Genomic DNA, 25,843 nt, shown 5'->3' with positions numbered 1-25,843 from the left:
TTATCCTGAGTAAATGTGATTTCTGTAAAGGAATCAAAAGAAACTTGAATTATGATTGAGCTTTTGTTAGCCTGTGAAAAAAAAATCCGTTCTTTCATTTAGTATGAACTGTAACACTGTAGGCAGAGGCTTAGTGCTTTGCTACTCTAATTCTTCTACTATTGTGAATTATCTTCTTCTGGCAGCTTACAACCTATTATTACAATAAAATTTTCCTGGATACTAGAATGCTTTTGTTGCATCAACTTGGAGTTTGAAGCATTATTCATAGATGTACTCCTCTAAGTGTGTAAGGGGATGTATGCATATACGTTTGTTTGTTTTCAATGATCACTTGGTTATTTGGCACTAAAATAACTCTAACTTGTATTTTGGTCATTCTGAAAGAACTATTAGTGGTAGTTTATGAAAAACTGCAAGAATAAATCTGCCAAAAAGAAAAAAAAAAAAATTCAAAATCACAAGTTGCCTGTAAGATTCTAAGATGTTAATGTTGTTTAATCCCAAACATAAGTCTGAGTGTAAATCAGAATTATTATTTTTTTTTCCGTTTTGGAAGTAGATATTTTCACTTTTATGTCAGGCCTCTCTGGCTTTGTTTGACTTAACAGGAGATTATTTCTAAGATTATTTCTAAGTCCCAGTACAGTGTCAGTGAGATGACAGCCATGGAAGAGCCAGTGCTTGTGAGGAGCATAACTGCAAACCATGTGGGTAGCCATCTGATGTCATTTGTGATGCAGTACTTCTGATATCTGATTATTTGTGGAGGAGCTGAAACTATGTGTGTCAAGGCTCTGAGATGAATCAGATAACTTCTTTCCATGGTCTTCACTGAAGCTAACCTAGTATCTGAGTTAATTGCCTATTTAAGGCAATAAATTGCTTAATTTGTCTTAATAGGTCTATAAACCATGCCAGAATTTATCAGGGAGAGTTGTTAATAACTGTTAGACTGATGTAAAAGAACTGTGCTTCGTCTCCCATCTGAATCCACTGAACCTATCCAGTTATAGCCATTTCACAGCCTATTGGAAATCCAAATCTATAACATTAATCAGTGGAAAGAGTATAAGACTAAATCAGTCCATGATTTGTAACTCAGTTTTCCATCTCTGTACTACCAATTGCTGTAATGGTAAGAGTTACTACTTGGCTTATGCAGGTGACATACAACTTTATTCTCTATCTTTATTCAAACTGGTTTGGTTTGAATATAACTGATAAGTGAAAGGGATGATTTAAAAAAAAAAAGTTGAGTTGCTTTGGTATACAGCTAGATCCCTCTGATTGGAACAATGCAAGATTGTTTTAGAAAGTTCTGTTTGAGGACTTGTCATCAAAGAATGTGCTGTCACCTAGATCACCCCAGTTATTATCTTTTGGTAGGTACTGGTTTGAGGTTTGGATGTCATGTTCGTAATGAAGACTGAAAGTTGAGCTTGTGCTGAGTTCTACATCCAGGATTTGGCTTCAGTATGTTCTATATCGGTGATCAGTAACTGACTACCTCGTGATCTCAGGTGGAGAGAATGATTAACAGCTCTCTTCCAAGGGGAAAGTAACTTAGAAGGAACGGTGTGGCAGTCTTATTTGTGCCAGAAGCAGCTTTATTTGGAGATCTGTTCAAGACTGTAAATTGGACTCTGTTTGAACCTTTTCCAAGGTTGAGGTGGCATCACTATATTCAACTCCAGTACTCAGCCCTTTATTTGAACATTGCATTATCTAACAGCATATGTGTGTGTGCAACAGCAAACACTCCTGCCTTTAAAGAAAAATACTAATGAAGTATGTCATTCCATCTCACACATTCAAAAAGATGGATGTTGCATCATTTTCACTGCTTAATGCACATCCTGAAAGGTAAACTGACAGTGTTTTGATGGGCTTAGTGTAAATTGATACAGCAAAAAAATAGATACAGGAAAAAAATATCCCTTAAAAAAACATTAGAGAAGCACTTTGGTTTCGATAATAAATTACCACTTATCTTGAAGTTGTAGGCAAATTCTTCACAATTTTAATGATGTACATATCTTTTTTTTTTAACTATCTACTTTTACATGTGTTTACCAATAAAAGAAATTACATGCAAAATGTCCTTTTCTCCCTGCATGTACTATACAATTTCAGTTACATGGTTGAATTTAAGCCTAGAGTTCTGCCATCTGTCTTTCATAAAGCTATAGTGTGTTAATGATTTTTTTTTTTTTCCTCAGTCCCTCATTGTAAACAAAATCTGTTGCTGGTTCTTGCTTGAGTACTTTTTCCAAAGCCTCTAAAATAAGTCTTGGCACTACAGTCAGTCTGAAATATGTTTTCACCGCATGATAAGTTAATGATCAGAGCTGATGCAATTCAAAATGATGTTTCCTGCAGCACACCTGCTATTGTTCAGGGATATTTGACTGCAGTAGGTTTCGTGTATCTACTGTATTTAGTGAACTAATATACTAGCTTACAGAGGTAAAATCAAGGATAAGAAATTTTAAACTTAGTTTATTATGTAGAGATATTTGCTTCTGCGATTTCAAGGACAATCCATTTCAATTTTGGTTTGCAGTATTAATGCTGATGGTATGTAACTTCTTGAAGAATTGAAAAGAATGCTGTATAGTATGCATGTGCAAAAAATAAAATTTAAGCATATATAGATATAAAGCAACTCCTGTTACATATTCCTTCAAAGGAAGGAATAGATGGGATAGATGTGGTAGTGTAGATGTAACACTGGGGGATGTGTTTTAGTGGATTTGGATATTGAGTTGGTAGGTGGATTTAGATGATCTTAGTTGTCTTTTTCTTCTTTAATGACTCCTTATAGAAACAGTTGTGGATGTGCAAAATCTCTCAATAGGAAAATAGGGAGATAAACTGATTGTCTTGGAGGGACTTGCAGTTCCCTATTACAACTGTACTTATCATTAAAATATCTTTATTTAAGGAAATATCTGTTGAAAGTCCAAGCTTTGATTCTATGGGGAAAAAAACACAACAGAATTATCCTGTGGTCATGCAAATTGAGTCTTTAAGCCTATCACATTTAAACTTTGGAGCTGTGTTTAGTTATGAATGTTTCTGTACTTTCTGCACGAGGTGGACGGCTTGCCATGTCACAGCAAGTGGTTTTATGGGGAAAGCCACACCTCTCCTCATTGCTCCTTCCTCCAGGGGAGGGCTAGAACGTGCCAGCTCTGTTAGAACTAGATTATAAAGCAATCACCTGGAATACCAAAGGAGATTATAAAGGTTTGTACATGGTCTGTACAAGGCAGTAGAAATGGAGAATGTCAACGTACATTCCTCTAGCCCATAACTTGCCAGCTGGGGGAGGTAAAATTATATGGGCATAGGGAAGAATGAGATGTGCCAGGTCAGCATGCCTTGCTGACCTCTCAATTTATACCTGTAAGTAAACAAATCCTAAAGATGGGGGATCTTCTTCTTCCCTGTTGAGTGTTTAATTTCAGAACATACTGTCGCTATTTACTGCCTGAATGTCATTAATTTTACAAGTTATTATATTCTGTTATCCTTCTGGAGGTAATTAATTCATTAAAACCATCAGCATGAAATTATAAAATACTTTTTTTTTTTTTTAGCATTTTTCTTTCTTTTAACTTAGGGAAAAGAAAGGCAAAATTTTTCATTTTCTTTAATATCCCAATCCAGGCAATGTAGATGGCATATATTTTGTCTATTTATATCCACCAAGAAACTTAGATTCATTTGAGAGAGTCGAGAGTTGTTTCTTCTAGTTTTTTATCCACTTTGAGCAAATTCTAGTATGATGATGGGACATTGTAGTGTGTATCTATCCAGATATGGCTTAATAGATTTCCTTTCCAGTAGCATAGGCGATCCAACACATTTTAGTATTTATTTTAAAATCTCAAACATGCATACAACTTGATAGCCAAGTACATGCAAAAATCTATGCAGTCAAGCTTCCACATATAAATTATCTTAATATAATCTTACATAATGTATTATAATATGCGTGTTACATAAACATGAGTGATTCTTCACTGACTGACGGAAACGCTGAGATTTCCAGGATATGCAAGTCCTTAATATATGTGATGTCAATAACACTTCCTTTGTTGAACATTTTATTCCATCAAAACTTTATCTAAAAGCATATGCAGGAAGAAAATAGATATGAAATTCAGTTTGTGTATGAAATGAATGCATGGTATCTTCATTTGAGGAACTGATATATAGAGCAAAGATTAATGGCTTTTACATTTTGCCTGTCTTAGCCATGTGAAAGTTTCAACTCTGCTTAGGAGGAATACCCACACTTCAGTTTCCGTGGAGTGAAAGCTCCCAAACCTTCCCTTCTACTGTCAGAGAATGTTCGCTGATCTTGTTTTACGAACGTAAGAAAGTGAAATGTCTGCTCAATTGGAGGTTTCTGTGACTTCCTAACTTAGAGACTATTGTTAACATTTAGAAAGTATTCAGTTATGTAAAGATTAAAACTTATTTAAAAAATCATACCAAATTTATTTGTGTTAGCAAGAAAAATCCAAATTTCTCTTTTTACCCTATTTAAACTAAATCTTATTGAAGATCAAGATGTAAGGAAGGCTCATATGTTGATACTCAAAACTGTTCTTCCTGTGTATTTTAACTGCTCTGAGTAGTTTTAGTAACAGGCTTGTTTTTCCCATTAAACTTTTGTTTTGCTCTAACAGTTTAGCATTAAGACTGCGTCATCACTATTTCCTCATTTTTGAGGAGCACTCCTGCAACTGAGCTTTGAATCACATTGTTTCCCATAAAAGACCCTCTACTACTTACACAGCAATATTGTCCATTATTGTCCAGGGAAATGTTCTTTTGAGAATGAACACAAGATTTGTAACGTCCTAAGGTGGAACCTCAACTACTTGTAGTTACCAGTCTTAGAAAGAAACTGAAAGAGGAGAGTGAATTTCATCTATTTATCTGAAATTCTAGTTGTAGATCCCTAGTATCTAACCTAAATTTAACCTCTTTTAACTTAAAGCCACTTAACATAGAGGGCAACTCTCTGCCTTACCTCTCTCTTCTGAAAAGCTTGTGGCCCTCAATCACAGTTATTCCAGTTGTGCAACACATCCCACTGTGTTTCTGTTATAACAGTTAGGTCATAGTTTTCTAATTGCACCAGTTTCCATCTTCGTTATTTCCTATGCTGTGTGCATTGGTGTAGAGGCAAATAATACAGAATTAACTGTTGTAAAAGTGCTAAATATACGCAGGCAAGTGGGACCTGGTGCAGCATTTGAAATGTGCCTTGCCAGTATAGGTGCACTGCTGGTTAATTCCCTTATCTTGTAACTAATAATGTTGACTAGTTATTGTTGATTGGTTGGTTTATTATGGTGTTTTGTTTAGCTGCATATAATTATATTTAATAATGATGTTCCGAGAAAGGGGAAAGGATAGAAACAGGGATTTCTTGGCTTTCTGGTTTGATTACTCAATATGTTGCCATGCATATGCAGGTGGCAAAATGTGGATGCAGGGCAATAACCATTATGTTCATTTACTTTGCTGTTTGGGAAGCACAGATGTTAACTATATAATAACAAGGTGGTTCTTATTGTAACAGCCCTTCTGTTAGGTTCTCCTACAAAGCCTGCTGTTTTGTTGTAAGACACTTACTGCTGGGAACACCAAACTGTATTGTATAAACTGTTTTCAGTAATGCTGTTTACCACCTTAAGGGTGGTGGTGGTGCATAAATGAGTTTTATTTTCTTTCATTGGATGTTTCATTTCAGGTTTTTACACTTGATTCCAAAAAATGTGTTCCCTTCCAGCCGTGAACCTAACAAGCACATAGAATGATAGGCAAACTCCAGCTCTTTAAGGGTCTTGCTTCATCTATTATTTATATCTCTATGAATTACTATTTGTTCCTTTAATGATCAAATACTCAGTTTGAGCATATACTGGTAATGCAACTTCTTTCACTCTTCTATCTTAAGTGATGTCAACATACTGAATATAGTTGGATCAGTGTTTCTTGCAACTGTTATCTAAGTGGCTAAAAGATTTTGGGTCCTAGAATACACGCAGCAAACTGAAGCTGAGCAGTGCAACAAAGGTCAGAGCTCCAGGACAGAATTTTTATTTATTTATTTATTTATTTATTTTTTTGCAAAAATACACAGAAATATGTTGTTCTTGTAATGTCTTTTGATCATCAAACATTTCCTGTCCTTGAGTTATGAGGTCCATAGAGCATCTCTGGAATCCTCAGTGGTGCTACTGACTGTGTAGTTACATCTGCTTAAAATTAAGAAGGAAGAAAACAAATCCACCTGGAGTTACCCGAAAGATGATGTATCTTGTAAGAAATGTGGTTCTAAAGTTGCTGAGCCACGAGTAGCTTAAGTTCAATTATAGATAACTGCATGCAGAAATAAAAGTCTCAACTCTGAGAAATGCTTCAATATGTTTAGCATTTAGCAGCTTGCTTAACGTCATCCGTCAGCACTGCAGCTCCTCCCTTGCTATAATGTGCTTAGCACAGCAGCTTGCAACTCGAATACCAATTGAAAGTCAAGGTTCGAGTTTTAGCCGCCAAAGCCATTTCTTGGATTAGTCCAAGCAATGAGAGACTCTCTCTCCTTCATGGTTGTGATTTCCCATAGCAGCAGAGTGAAACTGCTCTGCAGCCTTGAACCCAGCCTTTAAGCCCAAGGTCATTCAGTGCACTGCTATGGGAGGAAAATGAAGAGGACACTAATACAACCTTGTTAAAGAGAAATCTCATAGTGTAATTCACAGAGCAGTCAGATAGCAGAGTAATTTGTATGGCATAAGCGTTTATTTGTTTTTTTTTTTCCTAATGCTTAGAGGTATCTTATCCCTCTGCTAGCTCATTTCAGCTGTATTACTTTCACTTTTCTGCATTACAGGTAAAAGCTATAGCTTTTGTATCCTTGTACCTATTGCTGATCCTTTAGAGAACTGGAGTTGTTAGATTTAGTGCTAAAATCTCTGAAGGTGTTTGATTGTTTAATTATTATTATTACTTTGTAATAAATCTAGGAGATAAGCTATTTCTGAAATATCTCAGTCAACTAGGAATGTTGACTTGGTTTCTTCACATCAGAGGGATATGCAGATTACAGTGAGATACCAGCTCTGCTGTTGTCAGGATGTAATTAATTCAGGTTCGTTGAGTCTTCATGATGTTAGAGTCTCACTGAACCTACTGGGAAAAAAAAAAACAAACAGCAGAGTGGAAAAAAAAAAAAACCAATAAAAATATTTTGTTGCAGTTGAGAGTAAAATGTTTTTCTCTGGTTCCTATATCTTTACAGCATGCTGCTCTCTAGAGCATTTGATACGATTTTCAGAAAGAAATGGCAGTCCTTGAAGTGATAATCACATCTATTTTTTTGTTACCTTACCTGTTTGTATGTTTTTAATGTCTCTGCAGGCCCACAGTTGAGATTGAAATTATTTTTTTTCCTTCAATAAAATGTCAGCAGTCGACAATCGGTGATTCAATGGTACCATTTTATAGTTTTACAGTTCTAAGTATAGAGGAGTGATTTCTACTCCCTTTTGGCAGAAGTTGAAGTAATATGTCAGATATAGGATACCCATAGTTGAAAGTACTCTCTGAGAGGTAGGAACATCAAGACAATAGATTGCTTTGTTGCTGTTTTTTTAATTATTATTTTGTTTGTTTTTCCCAGATACCAAGTTTCATACCAGCTTGGGGTATTTGCCAAAGTAGCTTTCTGTATTTTTATTATTATTATTATTTTGTGTATGTTCTCTGACACTGAATTACATCTTATCACACTCCTTTGGTAGACTCTTGAATTCTTTCTCAACTTGTTTTGGAAAATTGTAATGCTTAGGTGAAAGATCACATTGTGCTCTTCCAAAAATCTGTTTTTATACTGTTTGCCAGTCTTTTGATGATATCTTATGTTTGTTCCAAGAGTAGTTGCAAAGTGATTTCTCTTGGTACAAAGTTCTTGTGGGTGATTCAAAGTGCCTCCCCTTTTATTTATTTATTTATTTATTGGTAGTTGCACTGTTTAAGAAATCAATAGAAACTGATTAAAATGTTCAGTTGTTCTCTACCAACTGCATTTTAATCAAGCTACGTTCTTGTGTCTTTGTTTGGTGTCCACCTATTGTAGAGTTAACTAAATCATCTACATTTGACTTTAGCTCCAGGAGTTTAACTCTGGAATTATACTTAAGGGATGATTTTGGTGGGCAATAAAGATGATCAAAAGTATGAAACTGCTTCCACGTATCCTCTGTCTGGAAAGACCCTTAGCAGAACAGAGTAATGTTGAAACAAGAATCTCTACTGTCCCTGTGTTTCCTTCTGGGTCCATCATCTTTACTTTGCTCATGAGGAATTCAAAACAATAGAGCCTGTAAGTAGATAAGAGAGAGGCCATTGCATGAGAGAGGCTGGGCTTGCAGGAAGCAGTTTTAAAGTACATATGCAGGCAGATACAGTTCAAGTCTGAGTATTTTATGATGTGTTTGGCTTCTTTCCAAATATGCAAAGTATGTTTGCGATTTGTTTGATGTTTAAGGGACAGTTGAAGTCTTAGGTGGTTGTCTGAAAAAGTGTTTAATTCTTCTTAATGTGTAACTAAGAAGAGCTCCTCGTTTACTGCAGAACTAACTTTCGTTTACAGGAAAACGTGGAATTTGCTCCTGTTAAAATTAACATGAGTCACACCTACACAAAATCCTTCAGCCATCTGCCATAAGTCAGTAAATCCTTTTTTAAATGTCCATTAAATCTGATTAAAAAAAAATAATCGAGGAAATCCACCTATCTGTGTTATGGAGGCATTGTATTCATGGGGGAAGCACATCAAGAATTCTGTCTATCTATTCTATTCTATCTATTCTATTCTATCTATGTAGCACTGGGGTTAGGGTGCATGATGATTTAGAACAATTGCAGTCATTTGTGGAATTGTTCAGTGTATGTTGCTGCAAGAATCTCTGCATGTTACTTCGTTAAGTAATTGAGGAGCAAAATATTGTGATACTTCAGCAATTTGGTACTAATACAATAGTGTGAAGTCTCTGTTGCTTTTAACATGATTAATTCTACTGTGGTGAGTACAACTACTTGTATAACAAGACAGAAGCTGCCAAGGATAATTTAGTGTTAGAGAAATGAAATGGACAAGGGCAAGAGATGTGCAAATTATATAATTTGAATTTGACTTCAAGAATGAAATTCTTCAGAAGAGACAAAACTCAAATTTGCTGAGCAACTTTTTTTTTTTTTTTTAGCTTTGAGTAACAATAATCCGAATAAATTTGGAAATAACCCTGTTTTTGATGTTGTATGGCAAAATAACTGTAATAGAAACCACATGTCTTTTGAAAGCTGTTATTTAAGCAGTCAGTTAGTGTTCGTGACCAAATATTTCTGTCATGACAAAATATTAGTATCCTAATAAATATCAAGAAATGTTTATGTCGCATTATCTAGTGGAGTTCTGCTTACAGTACTGACTTTGTCTGGGAGGTGTGCAAGCATCATCAGTGTATTGATGTATTGTAATGATGATATACTGAATGTCTGACTACAGAATCTTTCAGCTGGCTGTATGATGGTGGTGTGCTGATAAAATTAAAAGAATCAAAAAAATGCTTAAACATATTTCTGCTGTGAATGTTAAATTGAATATAGATATTTGAGAAGAATTTAAGTATTTTTTTTTTACTCTTTTGCTTATATATATACACCACAAAGTTGGTTAATGCCAAAAGAGGAGCATCGACTCCTAAATTTGACTTTTCACAAGCTGCTTTGTAGCAAAGCAGTGATAATATTTTGCACAGCAAGAATTGTAGTATTTGCATATTTTTAAGAATAGTCGCATCCTTCATTGTCTTCCCATACTCAGTGAAAACATTTATTGAAGGTAATGTAATTTCTGATTAAGGTCTGTCTTCAACTTTCTTTGCATTTTTCTCACTGCTGTGGTTGTGTTTCTAGATATTCAGTTTCTCTTTATCACAGAGGAAAAAAATGAAAGAACAGATTTGTTAATTTGACTGTGACCTTCACAGCTCTAGAATTACTTGTTCATAGCACACCTAGTACACATGGATTTGTAGCTTGAGTCTTGAAGATTTATTTAAATGGTTCTCAGGAGTTCCTTAGCCCTCTCAGATGTTCATAAACAGGATATAAATTGATATCCACTTGTAGTCAGATGGCTGCTCTCAGAACCTGAAATGGACCAAGGATTGTGGCTTATGAACAAAAGCTCCTGCTTGCGTACTGGAAGAGTTGGACTGAGTTAATGAATGGGTAAGATCCCTTAGCTGCAGCACTGTCAGTACCCATGCTGTGATCGTTGCTATCTGGTCTCCTAGATGAATGTGATTCAGTACTATGATCTTTTCCTTCTATGAGTACTCTTTAGTGTGAAACTTCTCACATTAAAACCTTTTCTCAAATACATTTGACACCAGTTACTTTTCTTCAACTTCTTGATGCCCTCTGGCAGTTGTTCAGTATCTGAGACTGAGTTTGCCAAGGTGGTTCAGGGAAATTTCTGACAACTGGACTCTCACTCAGACTTGAAAAGCATTGGCTTTATCATCAGGAGTGCAGACCGTGAAAGCAGACTGTAATTCTTTTCACTCTATCATGTGATAATTTACTTAACAATGGAATTAAGGTCACTGAGGCATCATCCTCTCCTTCGTGACATAATTTCTCCATTACCTGGAATAGTTTTGAGTTGAAGGGGTTTCTCTTTCTGGTGATGTATAGCATATACAAATGAATTTAAGGCATTCTTCAAGATAATTAAAAATGTTCTGCAAACCTTTAGGATGAAATGTTAATTGAAGAATTGAATGTCTGCCTAGACAAAGAAGTACTTTGACATGAGTGACCTCTATACATCTCTATTCTTGTGATTTAGGCTATTCTTGACGTTAAATGGTCCTTTTGAAAGAAGCTCCTTTACATCCCCATCTCTTGGGAATAAGGCACTGTATTTGTTCCAGGTAACAAGTTACTTAGTATGTAGTATAAGTACTTCATAACCAGTTCCACCTTCAGTAATATGTCATCTTGCATTACTGGCACTTTCCTCAGAAGGATTTGTAATTCTTGCTGGCTTATATTGAATGCTAGATGTCATGCAGTCCAAGTTTTTGGCCATTTGTCTCAGTCGGCTTCTGAGGAATAACAATTTGTACTGAAGCCTCCCACCAATGAGAACAACCTTGAAGGCTTATACAACATTTTAGCTGATTGACAGATGTAACTAGAGGATCACTTTCTCTGAGGGTGTATCTGGGCTTCTGGCTGTTTCTGTTTACTCTGACCCAGCAGTGCACCCTTGCTGAATTAGCTGTGGTTGATAGGCTTAACGAAGATCTAGTAATTCAAAGAAAGGGCTCCCTAATTTTGAGTGTTCAGGGCTTTGCTTGAACTGAAACTTTGAATTGACATGATTCTTTAGAGATTTAAATAAGCAATTTAACAAAAGATGTGTTTTTAACGAAGCGTATTCATATTATGCCCTTCCGGCCCCCGAATCGTTTCCCAGGTAGAAAGGGTAGAAATAAAGGAGGGTGAGGGAAAAGAGTTTAATTCTCAAGATAGTTTTGAGTGCATCTTTGTATTGTAGTAGTTAATTTCAAGAAGCAGGAAATCCAGCTTGCTCAGTTGGACAGGAGTCTGATAAACTGATTCAAATTTAGTCTTGCCAAGCAAATTTAAGACTGCATTCTTTCAAAAGAAAGTTATCTACATAGTACTGTGTATTGTTTTTGAATATTTGTCATTTCTTCCCTAATAATAATGGACAAAATATCTTCAATATTCTTTGTCTAAATTTTGACAGAGCTTGAATAATTGTGTCCCACTTTGACAGAAGCTACTGATATAATTTAGTATTATTAACTAGACATATTTTATCAAGTGTGTGTAGAATTGCATCTGGAAACACGTAATCAATATGAAATCAATAGAAATAAAACCAGTTTTAATATGATTGACTACATTTTCTATTGAAGGTTAAATGTTAAAGAGAAGGCTTAAAGAGAGAAGGAAAGCAAGTCTTAAAAAAAATATCAGAGGCAGGAGTTTAATAATATCAGGACATGCAGTAACATCTTTGAAACAATACTAGGTCAGCAAGCTTTTTGTGGTTATACAGAGAAAAACTGTCTAAAACATTTATTTCTTTCTAGTGAAGCTAGAGTAAAATTTAATGATCTACTCTCCCTAGGTATCTTTTTATGTGATTCTCTGTGAAAGAATGCCATTCTCCAAATTTTATTTAGGGATGGCTCATCAAAATGTACTTGTATACGTCCCACAACTTTGTAAGACATGCTTAAAGTGAAAAAGAAGCCTAAAATGAGCTGATGTATGCTTATCTTCTGGGGTTGATATACACAAAGATTAGCAAAACTTCGGATACAAGCATGTATAATGCTAAAAGGTCATTAAAAGGACATTGAATCTTTAATGTAAATCCTTTACAGAAGCTATTAAGGATGTATGTTTGTCACAATAATTTACGTTTGCCTCATCAACCCTATAATATTATTGCAAGGCAAGTCATAATATGAGGAGTCATAGAATACCGGCAGCCATCATGGCAACGCTGAATACCCTTCGTGTATAGTGAAAGAAAATATTGGTATAGATCTTCACAATACACAACTATCTTGTCCTATGTGACTTTTCTACCTTTGTCTGTGGACTCGTTAAATGTGAGGAAATTGAAAGCAGAGTAACAAAGTAAATGGTCTGAGCATTTGTCTCAGCTGTCTGCAAGATTTCTCATTTTAATAGAAACCTCTTTGAAATTCTTTCTAACGAACTGATGAGATTAAAACCAATTTTAAAACCTAATAGCATGTTTTTAAGCCTGTACTTCAGTACAGTTGAGAAAAAACCTGGAAGTGATGTATGAAGCTGATGAGTTATTTGCTTAATTACAGGCTTGTGCTGGTGCCAGGCTGGTGTGTGTAGGTAACATTCTGGTGTAGATTCAAAGGCGAATTACTTGCTTACTTGTTTGAGTTTCAGTTTATAAATCTTGTTTTCATTGTTTTATTGTCAAAGAGTTGTATTTCCTTGTTTCTGAAGAAAGAGCAGAGAAATTGGAGAGAAGATTAAAAAAATAAAAACTATCACGTTTAATCTATGGAATGCTATTTATTTCCTTCATAGGCTAGCTAAAATCAAGATGCATCATGTAGACTTTGTGACCTTGATCCCTTGTAGCTCGGATTTCTCTGAATTGCTGTAGCTTATACTGTAATCATACCTCAAAGATGATAGAAAGCCTTATAGAATGTGAGGTTTTTTGCTGGTGCTAAAAAAAAAATAATTTGTACTTTGCTGACAGAGTGAGGTCTCAGGATTTGCCTTATCATTCTTGGCCTTTGCTGATTTTGTTTCCAGAATTGGCTAGTGTTCAAGGCTTCTTAAGGCATCTCTCAGTGGCATATGTGGATGATTTTTGCTTAACAATCTATAACCTCTTCTTCAACAGAAGCTGGAGAAATACTTCCCCATTTTCAAACTTTGAACCTGCTTATTCTTGTAACGAGAGTGATAGTGAGACCAAGTACCATATAAAATAATATAAAATAGAAAGATACTGAGACTGAGGAGAACTTCTGACCACGTTGCCAGGCTGTTCTTGACTCCTTTTAACTGTTTCTCCACATCACTGCTCTTGAAAAAGATCATAACCTTTAGTACTTAGAGGAAAAATGGAAGGTTAAGCATAATATAAATATGTCAGAAAGATGCTAGAATATTTTAACCTAAATTTTGTCTGTGTTTCTCAGGGTTTTTTTTTTTTTTAATTACTTGAGCTGGGATAATGCTGTTTAAAATGTTCATTAGAATAAGCATAAATGCGTAGTTCTATGTATACAAGAGATTTTTCTATAGGAGAATTCTAACTGAAAATCTTCCTAAATTATCTTAGCACTAAAAGCTAACTGCTGAAGCTGAAAAAAAGAAAGTTGTCAGAATATATGACTGAGGGGAAGAAATAGAAATGGAGGCATAAAACCATCCCTTTTAGCTGCAGTGCTTCCGTAGTTTTTCTTAACTCACTCTCAGGACCTCACCTTCATAAAAAATCCACATTTTTGAGAAGTCTTTAGGAAAAGGAAGACTGCGATCTAATATAAACAATTTTATCACTCTCAACTATTTATTTTTGAAATAAGCTGTCTGAGAACCAAAAGCAGAACTCTTTATAGATTTGTGGCTAAGCTTGCATCACATTATTATTTCCCTCCTGGGTTTGGAATGCTTTTATGTATATTTTTTTTTTCTCCCAATTTAGACTTTGTATACTTAGGTGTCTTCCTCCTGTGGGAGGAAGACTAACTTCTTAACTCGGGCAGAGGGGAAAATAAAATGCTGCACTGAACTCCTGTCTCAGTCTTCATTTTTAGCAATGTCTGCCTTTGAAACATGCTGTTGGTTCTTGGTTTGGTTTTTTTTCCTCTTGTTTTCTTTAATAACCTAGGAAGAACAAGGAAAACAAATTATCTTGTTAATGTTGCATGTCAAATTTTACTTGTGTAACTGAAGGCTTTTTTTCTTTAATCCACGTTTATCCAGGAAATATGTATTATAAATTGTGTTTTGAGTGTAATGCCCTCCCCTCCTGAATAAATTCACAAGGCTGTAAATGAGACCAGCACTCCTGAAGGGCAGTTCTAAACCTTCAGTGAGGAGAGCAGTGAATAAAGATAGAAGCTGTTGAGCTCTACTTTCACTTTTTTTTTTTTTTTTAAGTAAATTTTAAATTGGAAAATACTGTGAAATGCTGTCTGAACCTTGAAGTTTCTTTCAGATAAGCATAGGCAATTTTGGGGTTTAAAAAGTGCCTTTATTTGTTAAAGCGACAAATAAGATTCTAACTTTCATACTTCATAGCGACTGTATCAAGAAAAAGAACTAAAGGATGAAGGATTAAGACCTTCAAGTTGTTGTTTCTCATGCTATGTTTGAGATTGAACTGAGATCAGATCATATCTGTAGTGACTTCCTCAGCCTGTGTATGGGAGTGCCTGTACCTATATATATCCAATTCATTTGTGTATAGATACGGTATAACATCTTATTTTGGATTAATTTATCACTTTTGTTCCATGGAATACTGTTTGTAGTTGTGCAGTGAAGCATTTTGGCTAATTAGATTGTTCAGACTTGGTTCAAAATGCGTGTAGAATATTAACAGTAGTCTTGCTGCATGTCTATTTCATTTAAAAAGAAAAGTGATTTATGCTTATATCAGTTCTGAAATAGTTGTAGCAGTATTCTCTAGTAAAATGTAGTTCTTCTTAAAGAGCTGATGTTTTTCCTTCAAATTTTTAATAGCTGTGCTATATAGATACACCTTTGCTCAAGATCATAAAGTATATAAGAATACAGTTGTGTATCAAGAGCTGATAACTTCTTTTTTGCAGGTAGAGATACTCCATGAATATTAATAAGTCTTACACCTCTGAAATTATTCTTACTTTGTAGATGGGGGTGCTAAGGCAAAGAGAGGTTAAAATGCCTGCTTTACTTGTGAAAGTGGCAAATACCTGGCAACAGAAATCAGATGGTTTAACTTTATATGTTTATTAAATTATAATCTTTCTTTCTCTCTGCATTTGCCCCAAAACTATGAAATGCAGAACCTTGAGATTTGAATTTGATTTTAAGGAGTGATTCCTAACTATTACCCTACTTGAATATCTTTAATATTCTTCTATAGACAATAAGAATAGGGGTGCTATTGTATTGCTGAGTTTTTACAGATAGCCAATTAGTTTCCATATATATCTTATTCTCTAGCATGTTAAATTGTCAAATATAATAATTTTTCTGTATTATGGACAAACGTTCAAAACTGTCAAAGATGGCAATAGCACTCAATCTCTAATTTCCGACTGTTTCCTAGGTAACAAAGATACAGCTGCAAAACTGCTGTGTCAAATGGAGAGAAACTAACAGCCAAACATTTGCACTTTTCTCCTATTTTGGAATTTGAATTAAGTAAATCATAGAAGTAGTGCTGTTTCAGAAATTACAAGGTATGGAACAGAAGACTGACATTCTGATTCTAATGCATGTCTTTTACTTTTGGGTTTCTGTACATCTAAGATTTTACAGGAGGTGGCAGAAAACTTGTAAAAGAAATCACAGCAGTGGTTTTGTAAAACTTTTCTGCGTGCTCGAATAGCTCTTTTCCATGAATGAAACAAACAAAAAAGAGCAAGCAAAACAAATATTTACCACTAATGTTTTGTGGGAATTCAAAATTCAATGGCTTATTTGTACAGTAAGCCCAGTTCAGAAATGAAGAAGCAAAAAAAAAAAGTATCAGAAAACTGAAATTATGAAGTTATGCTCAATAAAGAGATTGCTCTCACATATAGATAGAATTATATGCAACTTAGTTTTTTCAACATTGAATGCTTTAGTATTATTCAGGACTTCATATGTTATATAAATATTAAGATGATAAATGATAATTTGATAATTAATGTTGACTGACATAGTCTAACTGATTTATTGGGGAGGAGCTTTAGGAATATATATCTTACGGATTTTCCTTCAGAACCATAAACAGAACTAGAACTGTGACACGTTTTGTTTGTCTAAATGTAACAATATAATTACAGAGATAAATCCCAAAATGTGTCAACAGTCTGAAAGTCTGTTGTGGTGAGGTTCATTGTGTATCCTGATGAATCATCCTTTCTGGTTTTGTTATATACCATCTTTGACTTTTGTAATACTGGGGAGTAATACAAGTTGCCGAATGTTTCTTTCTCCGTTGCATTAAGCTTAAATTACTTTTCCTCACTTTCAAGGTTGGCATCTTTAATCCCTTTTTTGCCTGTTAGTGTGCCTTTCATACAACTATTTTGTGGGTTATGCTAATTACAGAAATAGTACAGCTCCCCAAGTTCTTTCCTGTGCTGCTACTCCACCCTAGGAGTGCTCCTCTATACATCAACAGAGCCTCATTCTTCTCAATTGAAACATCTACTGCAATTATATCTTGAGTACTACATTAAAAGGGGGTCATGACAATGAGATAAGAGGATGATTTGTTAAACAACTGTGGTGACAGTGTGTCGCTGTTTCCTTATGATCCCTTTTCCTGTCAGTTACGTCCATTAATAATATTTTACTCGATATTCAGATCTGTGATGCCTTTGGCACAAAAACCATGTTGTTTCATCCATAAAGTGAAAATGTCTTAATGTAATAAACCTGTGTGCACCTGTTAGCATGGCTGCAATTAGCTCAGAGCATAAACTGAAGGTTGAATTGTCACCAGCCTAAAATTTGTTAGAATCCAGAGTAAAAGATGGATGTTTAGATCTAAGCACAACAATTCCATTGTAACAGATTACTTTGACAAACAGAATGAAAAATATGGTAGTAATAGAGAAAATTAATGTAGTGACACTTCAAGGTAGAATTGCTACACGTTGTTCAGCGTAAGATGGCTGCATTTATTTAAGAATACGTACTGTAAGTAGCAGTGAATACTTTCCTTTTCATTCCTCGTTAGTGTTTGCAAGCAGCAGCTACTTATTTATTTTTATTTAAAATAGCAAGTATGTCACATGTTTTTTACTGCATATATTGCAAGAAACTTGATAATCTCAAACAATATCATAAGACTGGGGAACAGGTAAAGTGAGCAACCATCTGGCAGGTGCAGCGTATGCCCTGTTTACCCAGATCTGTTAACTCTCCCAAGATTTTCAAATAGCTACATGCCTGAAGAGCAGAAAACTTATTTGGTCTTTATTCATTATGAGCAATCGCACACACACCAAATAAATAAATCAAAGCTGCTCCAAGGTGATATTCATTTTTATTTTTTTTCTGTACAATTTTTGTAAGATACTGTAGACAGTTGACACTGAGTTAAAATACATGATTATTGCTTTCAGAGCTACTCTTATATGCAAACTGTGTGATCGCATCCACAGACCTTGATGTCCTTTTCTGATTAAGTCATCAGAGAATACTGCTTCTGTATTACAGACAAGTGTGTCATGTGGGTCAGACTAACAATTTAGAAGAAGCAAAATAATATCTGTTTTACAAGATGTTTTAAAACATTTTTTAAAAGTAATTTTTCAAAAAGGTGATGGCAGTATTTTCATGAGGACTAGTTTTCAAACAAGTTAGGGAAGCGCTGAAAGGATCTGAGCTACAACTGATGATGAGCACTATCAGGGCAGAGAAGGTATTTCTGAGTTGATCTGAGTGAAGAGGAACACATGAAGAGCAAATTACAGCTGTTATCTTATAGCCATGATCAAAGCAACCCCGTAAAGAACATTGGCTTTGCCACTGTTGTTGAATTGAAAATAATCATCTACTGAAGGTAGGTTACCAGAGTCATGAAATTGCTTTGTGAACTGTATTTACCTTGTTTGCAGCTGATTGAAAATCACAGAATGGTTTGGGTTGGAAGGGGCCTCTAAGGTCATCTAGTGCCAATTCCCTTCTGTAAGCAGGGACGTGTCCCTCTATACCAGGTAGCTCACAGCTCTATCCAGCCTGTAAAACTTTTTCCATCACCATGAAGTCTTCATAGATGCAAGAATCTGTATCCAATTCTTGATCATTCATCTTCTAGTTGGGTTAGGGGAATGAGCATTCTTCATTTATAAATAATTTTCCTCTTTTATTTTTTTTTTTTTTCTAACTCAGAGCTTTCATGACTTAATGAGATACTCTAATGTATCTGATTTTATAAGGAAATAAACTGCTTTACTTTTGTTCCATATTGCTAAGGCAAAAAATCTCTGCAAGCTTTAGAATAACAGACTGGGAACTGTCTGATCGAAAACAAATTCCTGGGGCTAGGATCTAGACGTAGTAACTAGGTATGACCAGTGTGTTGTCTAACAAATAAGCAGGACTTACACTTTCGTGAAAAATGTGAACACTGGTAAGACTGTAACCATGACATGTCATGTCATTTGTGGTGTTTGATTTCTGCTGCTCTGGAGAAAAATACCGAATTTGTCACTCTGAGGATATTACACCCACAAAAGTTGTCTAGGGGAGACAAAGTGCTGCTTCCTTTCCTGGCTCAGTTATTTGGAGTTAACCCAGATGTATTAGTCTGCTCAAGTGCTGTCTTCCGTCCCCATCACCTGGAGCTTGGATCCACTTGGATGACAAACTTTCCTCGCTACACATAGAGCATGACTACAGAATCCTTCTGTTTCCCTACTGAGTTTCCTGCATTATCTCTGAAAAGCATCTACAGTCAGTTCTACAAATTGCATGTCCTCAGTCTCCATGCCTCTGGCAAATGAAGGACAAACATGCGAACGCTGTATGTAGATAAGGCTGTTAAAAAGTTTAACAGTAAAAACAGTTTAGTTTTGTTTCCTGCTGTTGCGACATTTGGATTTGTCATGTATTTACTGCCTATTACTAGCTTTTAGAAATAAAAGATAACCTAGAGTGTTTTGAATTCTTAAAAATATTTTTTGTACCTGTACCATTTAACTTCCATCATAGGAGGCCTCTCAGATCTGAATTTCCCTGTAAGGTTACAAGAAGCATGTATGAACTTCATCTCTCTCTACCTTACCAAATGATGGTAGGGGTTCATAGCAATGCAATGATGTTATGTTCACTGAAGTGGTGATCTCCAATTTAAAAGAAGAGTAAATTTTTAGGCAACTTCTGTGAGATAAATATTTGTCCTCCTTTACACTAGTCTTTTCTGAAAAGAATAATTAGAACACAGCTTTCTTTGCTAATCAACACAGCATATTTCTGTCATGTTAGAGATAGCAAATAGTAGCTAAGTGTCATTTTTTTATTTTTATTTTTTTGCAACACGTACATGGTAACTGTATTTTACTGGTCCACATTTACATATCTGATCTTTATGAAGCTTATCTCAATGAAAAACAAAACAAAACAAAGAAAAAAAACCCCAGAACTCCTAAATAGTTTATCTATTCAATTTAAAATATAAAGCATCTGATATAATAGTATACCAGAAGTAAATTACATTGTATTTCAAAACAGCAGCTGTAATCATTGACTATAATCATCGTGTGCAGGACATTTGTTGTAATAACTTCCACTTCACAGAAAGGCTCAATAATGAAAAAATTGAAGTAGATCTTATCCTAGGCATCATTTCTTTTCTTCTTGTGAATTCAAATTCTCTTTTTCACCTGAGTTTCATCTGTCCGGTACACGGAAAGCTAAAGCTACTTTATGAATACTCAAGTGCGGTTTCTAATTTGTAAAGTCAAATGTTCTGAAACAATTTCTCTGGAATGTATGGTTTCTTAAAATATTTTCAGCTATACCTGCATATATTGCACTGTGACAATATGAATGTTTACACAAAATAATTTCCTAAAGGTCACACTTTATTAAATCTTCAGATACTCTTCTTCAGAATGACTTGAATGAGAGAAGTACAGGCTTAAAGCTGTTCAGACTTTCCTTAGCTTTGATACACGGAAGATTTTATCTATGCTAAGTGTCTAGAACTGTGATTATTTTTGGTTTTTAAATGAAAACCAGATAAGGAAATGATATGGATAAAGATACAGCAGAACAAATTCCTTGCCTCATAAGGCAAACCCTGTTGATGTTGTTACAAAGAGTTAATACTCTCTTCTTTTATCCTTATTTTTTAATTTACTTCTCCCCCTTCCTATGAAATTAAATTCAAAATAAACTCGTGTTGTGTGTTTCCTTTTCAGGAGATAAATGCAAACCTACTGAATACAGCAAAGTGAAAAATATGTTATTGGATCTTCAAAATCAGAGATATGCTGCTCAATCCAAAGATAGAAATGTTGGTGAGAAAATGGCTTTAAGGAAACTGCTCGTAGATCAGATATTTCATTATTTTGATTCTGACAGCAATGGACTTGTGGACACAAATGAATTGTCTCAGGTAAGATTTAGATTTGTTTCTATTAGCCCAGAAGCTGTTCAATTGCTATTGTCCAGATGTATGGAATAATATGTCTCAGGACGCTTTCACTTTAGGAAGTATATGTGTATCTCTGAGGTGGAAAACTTCATTCAGGTTTTCTTGGAAAATTTTCATTATTCAGAAATTGTGATAATTATTGAGAAATTTGAATACAATTACTTTAAATATACATGAGGAGGGGTAGGATGTATTACAGGTTGCTTTGTCCGTTAAATATTCCGTTGTCCACTGTGTACTCTTGAAGTCTAAATGTATTTTTGGAGTTAAAAAAACAAACAAAAAAATGAAACATAAAAACCAAAACAGTATTTCAAAGCAATTCAATAATACCAATTGAGCTTTTACTGTGTTTCTAATCAGCAAGCTTTATTAATTGCAGACTTAGACCAATAATGGTTGCACCAGTAGGCATGACAGCAGTAGCTATCATTTACCTAAGAATGCTAAGTTTCTGATGAATGTTGTCATGGGAAATGTATTTTGATTGACTGGACAGTATCAAAGTTTACTTATGAGAAACTCTGTCAAAAACCATCAAATTTGAAACAGTGAATACTAGACAGCCACTAAAAAAAATATTTTGCTGAATGGAGGCTGCATTATAAATCGTAATAGTGTGCTTGGTTCTGATGTATATCTGGGGACAGGGTAGCTCTGTGTTCTCAAGGTTCTGGCTGATGGCAAATTGAACGTGAGTGAGCAGTGTGCCCTGGCAGCCTAAAGACCCAACCTTAACCTGGGCAGCATCAGGCTCAGCACTGCCATTCAGGTGAGGGATGGGTTGTTCTGCTCCGTGCAGCCTCATCTCAAACACTGTGTACAGTTTTGGAGTACCACAATATAAAGACCACAAATGTAGTAAAGGGTCTAGAGGATGATTTATGAGGGACAGCTGAGGGTTTGCTCAGCCTAGAGCAGAGGAGCTGAGGAGAGCCCTTATAGTGGTTCCACAGAGGGAGTGAAGCGCTGTGGTGAGCTCTGCTTTCTGTGACAGCAACAGGACCCAAGGGAACAGCATGGAGCTGTGTCAGGGAGGATCAGGAGAGGAGTTAAGAAAAGGTTCTTCATCAGAGGGCAGTGGCCATGTTCCCGAGCTACCAGAGTTCAAGTAGTGTTTTGACACTGCTCTAAGAAAGATACAAGGTTTGAATTGGGTGGTTCTGTATGGAGCCTTGTGTTAGACTTGTGGTGATGTGTTTTCAGGATGTTTTTCAAAATCTTTTGGAACTTCTGCTATTAAGTGAATTTGGTGCCTTCATACGTTTTACAAATGGTACTTACTGTACTGCATAAGTACATACCATACAAAGTTCTCTCAGGTATATCTGTACGATTTACGTGTACTACTTGTATACAATTGAAACAAATCATGCTAGAATTTAGTGTGTTGGTTGATAGTATAAATAAACTGAATTTTAGATTCTTTTCTATTTTACCATTTTTTAGTATCTTTTTTTCTTGCCATAGCCCCCATGTAATTACTGAAAAATAACTTCTTTCACTACTACAAAATCATTATCTATCAATGTACCATGATTTTTCATTAGAGGAGCAGGACTAAAGTACTACATACATTGCTCGAGAAGTAATGCTTCCTATTTATTTCCTCGGAAACTGCAACATGTACAAAAAGCACAATAGCTCCATTTGTTGAAGCAAATTCTCAGCTATAAAATGCTATTTTTTCAAAGTAGTCTTCATTAGCTGTGTATTTTCATCAGTGATGAACAAGAGCCTGGGTGCTGTACTCATAAACATCTGTACCAGTGGAGGTGACTTGCTGTCTCCCACCTCTTCATAGTGCTCCTATTGCTGAATGTCAGTGGGTGCCATTTTTTTCTGCATGGAGGAATTCAGTGACCCACCTGTGCATTATATGCACTTTCATGTCAGATACCATTTTGTCAGACTTATGCTCTGCTGCTAACTGTTGCATGGCAACAACATGTAACGGAATATTGGTGGAAAGATTTGACCCCTACTGTAATACCACCAGCATTGACATATGACATCATGGGCCAACATAATAAAATAGGGGGCAAGTTATTCTCTAAGTAGCCATCATAGCATTGAAGGTCAATAGAAAAAATGTTTTTGCAGAGTTTCCAAATGTTTATGAAGTTACTGAAATTTAATTGCACTGTATACACTTCTCTTTTATTTCTTTCTTGCTGCCAAACATAGATTAAAAAAAATCTTCCAGTGTGGTATTTTCAACCATGCTATATGTTATTTACAATAATATAAATATTTTTTTCCATATGTGTCTCTTTTGTAGAAATGATTTTTAGTAACAACGGTAAAGCAACACTTTTTTCATATGCATAGAGAAAAAAAAAACAACTGTCTTTAACTCTGGTCACAGAGCTTTTTGTTAAAATTCATAGCAGAACATGAAATCCAAAGAATAACAACAAAATGAAATAATTGTTAATACTGTGTGGTTTATTTTGATGAGTCGTAAAGAATACACGTTGACTCCAGAACAAGTTGTTCAGTCAGTTTGAATAGAGAAAAAAAAAATAATGGTACACGTTTCACTTGAAGCCTTCTTGACAGCAGAAGCTTCATCTGAGAACCTCTGTCTTCCTTACCTAAGACAAAGTGGGGAACAGTAAATCATCTTGGTTATCCAGAATTGTGTGTAGTCTTGCAGTTAAGCACCAGCTCTCGTATAATCTCAGCAGTTGTAAATTTTATCTTTTGTCTGATTAAGTGTTTTGTCTGCATAATTGTGGTGAACGGAACATATGACTCAGATCTAAATAAAGATTCAGAACAAGAAACCAAATTACAAGGACTTGGTGTAGGATCTTCAGTTGAAAACTCTGGTTTTCAGACCATTGGTTGTGCCTGTTGAAAGCCTGACTTGTGTATTCTGCTGAGTTCAACCAACTGAATGCTTTGGTTTTTTTATTACCCAGTGTCAAGTCAAATTAGATTGCTGCTTTCTTCCCCCCCTTGTGTATGTAGTAGCCATACGTATTTCTGAAAATTAAAATTGTTGTGAGAAGGAGAAAAGGAACAAGAAGTCCCAGTCTGGAAGTTGACTGATCTGCAGAGTGAGAAAGTTTCCTCACACTGAAAAAGTGATTATTAATTTTCTTGGAAAGATAATTATATTTTACCATTTATGTGTGCATTTCTCTCTGTGTGGGGGAGAAAATGGTCTTGGTACTGCCCTAAGGCTGAATAGGAGTCTTTGCTTCACTCAGAAATATTATCATAAACAGAACAGTTTTTCAGTTTTCCTCACAGTCAAAATTGGGCAGTCTGGATGATCTGTAGGTGATATCAGAGGTCCCTTCCAACCACAGTGATGTTGTGAATACTACTTTTCTGCACTTAAAATATAATCATCTTCAGAGATTATCAAAAGTATTTTTTTTATTGTAGGAAAAAAAAAAAAAAGGAAAGATCATGAACTTATTTTTTGTTCAAATGAATATTGAACAACAACTTCACTTTTTAGTGCTCTAAATTTCATCTCCTCTATTTTCGTAGAATCATAAAATCATTTGATTTGGAAGGGTTGTTAAAGGCCGTCTAGTCCGACTGCCTTGAAATGAACAGGAACACCTACAGTTACATCAGGTTTCTGAATCCTGTCCAGCCTGCCTTACGTGTCTCCAAGGATGGGGGCATCCACCATCTCTGGCAACCTGTTTCAGTTCCTCACCACTCTCATTGTAAACAAAGAAACAAACAAAAACAACTTCTACTCACTTTTTTTAGTTTAGTTTAGTTTGAAACCATTTCTCCTTGTCTTACAATAACAGATGCTGCTAGAACCTCTGTCCGTTTCCTTCTTATAAGCCTCTCTTTAGATACTGAAAAGTTATCAGGTCTCCCCAGAGCCACCTTTTCTCCAGGCTGAACAGCCCCAGTTCTCTCACGCTGTCCTTGTGAAGATCATTTTGCGTTGCAGTGAGTGCAAATTCTCTCACTTTCTTTAACACATGTCCATCTAGCTTTACTCCCTAATGTGAAATTGAGGGTAATCAGAGTCTTGAAATGAAGGCGCCAATACTACAAATGTATTAAAATATTTTTGATCTGAAATTATGAAGTTTTTGCCTTAGAATATTGATGGAAGGGAAAACAATTCTACACTTCAGAAAAAGTAACGCAGTTATTTTTTTATTAAAAAAAAATGCTGTTTCAAGTCTGAAATAGTTTAAAACATACGCTTTAATGTTTAGCACTACACTTTTGGGTTGCAGACTGTTATTTATTTTCTGTTATTTCTTTTCTTTCATTCAGGCAGTTCTGACATCTGACTGGGGTTTTTTCATGGCTCTGTAATCTATCGTAAAACTAGCTCAGAAACAATTCTTGCTTCGTTACACAGCGTAAATGTCAGGCAAGGTAGTCTACAATAAAATTTTGTGAATATTAATTTTTAAATTGTTATTATTTTGTTTGCATTTTAATAATTTTCTTTGAAAGAATTTAAATTAATCTAAAATAATGTTGCTGACTCTTCTAATTATCTATGAATATTTGTATTTATCCTGCTGCCAGGATAGTTCCTGCAGAGAGAACTGGGGAAGACAGTACCGGGTAGGACTGAAGCCAAAGGGTTACAATCTGCTCCTGGTATTTTTAGCTGGCTCACGTGAGTCTGTGACTAAGAAACTTAAAAATATCAAGACAGACTTTACATCACTTGAGAATATGCTTGAGGGATCCGGTGTACAGGTAGTGTTCTACTCAATCCTTCCAACAGGAGGCTGGAATCTGGGCAGAAGAACAGATCAGTTGATGGAATAACTATGTGGATGGTGTGCTCAGGGTTTTGTTTTCTGTGATCTAGGAACCATT

General features: G+C 35.3%; 1 protein-coding gene across 1 annotated transcript in view; it reads left to right on the top strand.

Annotated features, from left to right (window-relative positions):
• The window catches only part of FSTL5 (follistatin like 5), a 238,833-nt gene that overhangs the window by 117,878 nt on the left and 95,112 nt on the right, over positions 1-25,843 (top strand). Inside the window, exon 5 of the mRNA XM_042871332.1 lies at positions 20,781-20,977. Coding sequence (XP_042727266.1) covers positions 20,781-20,977 — 197 coding nt within the window. The remainder of the gene's footprint in view (positions 1-20,780; positions 20,978-25,843) is intronic.

This window comes from Lagopus leucura, unplaced genomic scaffold (assembly GCF_019238085.1).
Source record: "Lagopus leucura isolate 7727_CA_CO unplaced genomic scaffold, USGS_WTPT01 Super-Scaffold_100004, whole genome shotgun sequence".
NCBI lineage: Eukaryota > Metazoa > Chordata > Aves > Galliformes > Phasianidae > Lagopus > Lagopus leucura.
The sequence above is the reverse complement of the archived record's forward strand: the minus strand, read 5'-3'. Positions and strand labels throughout refer to the sequence as shown.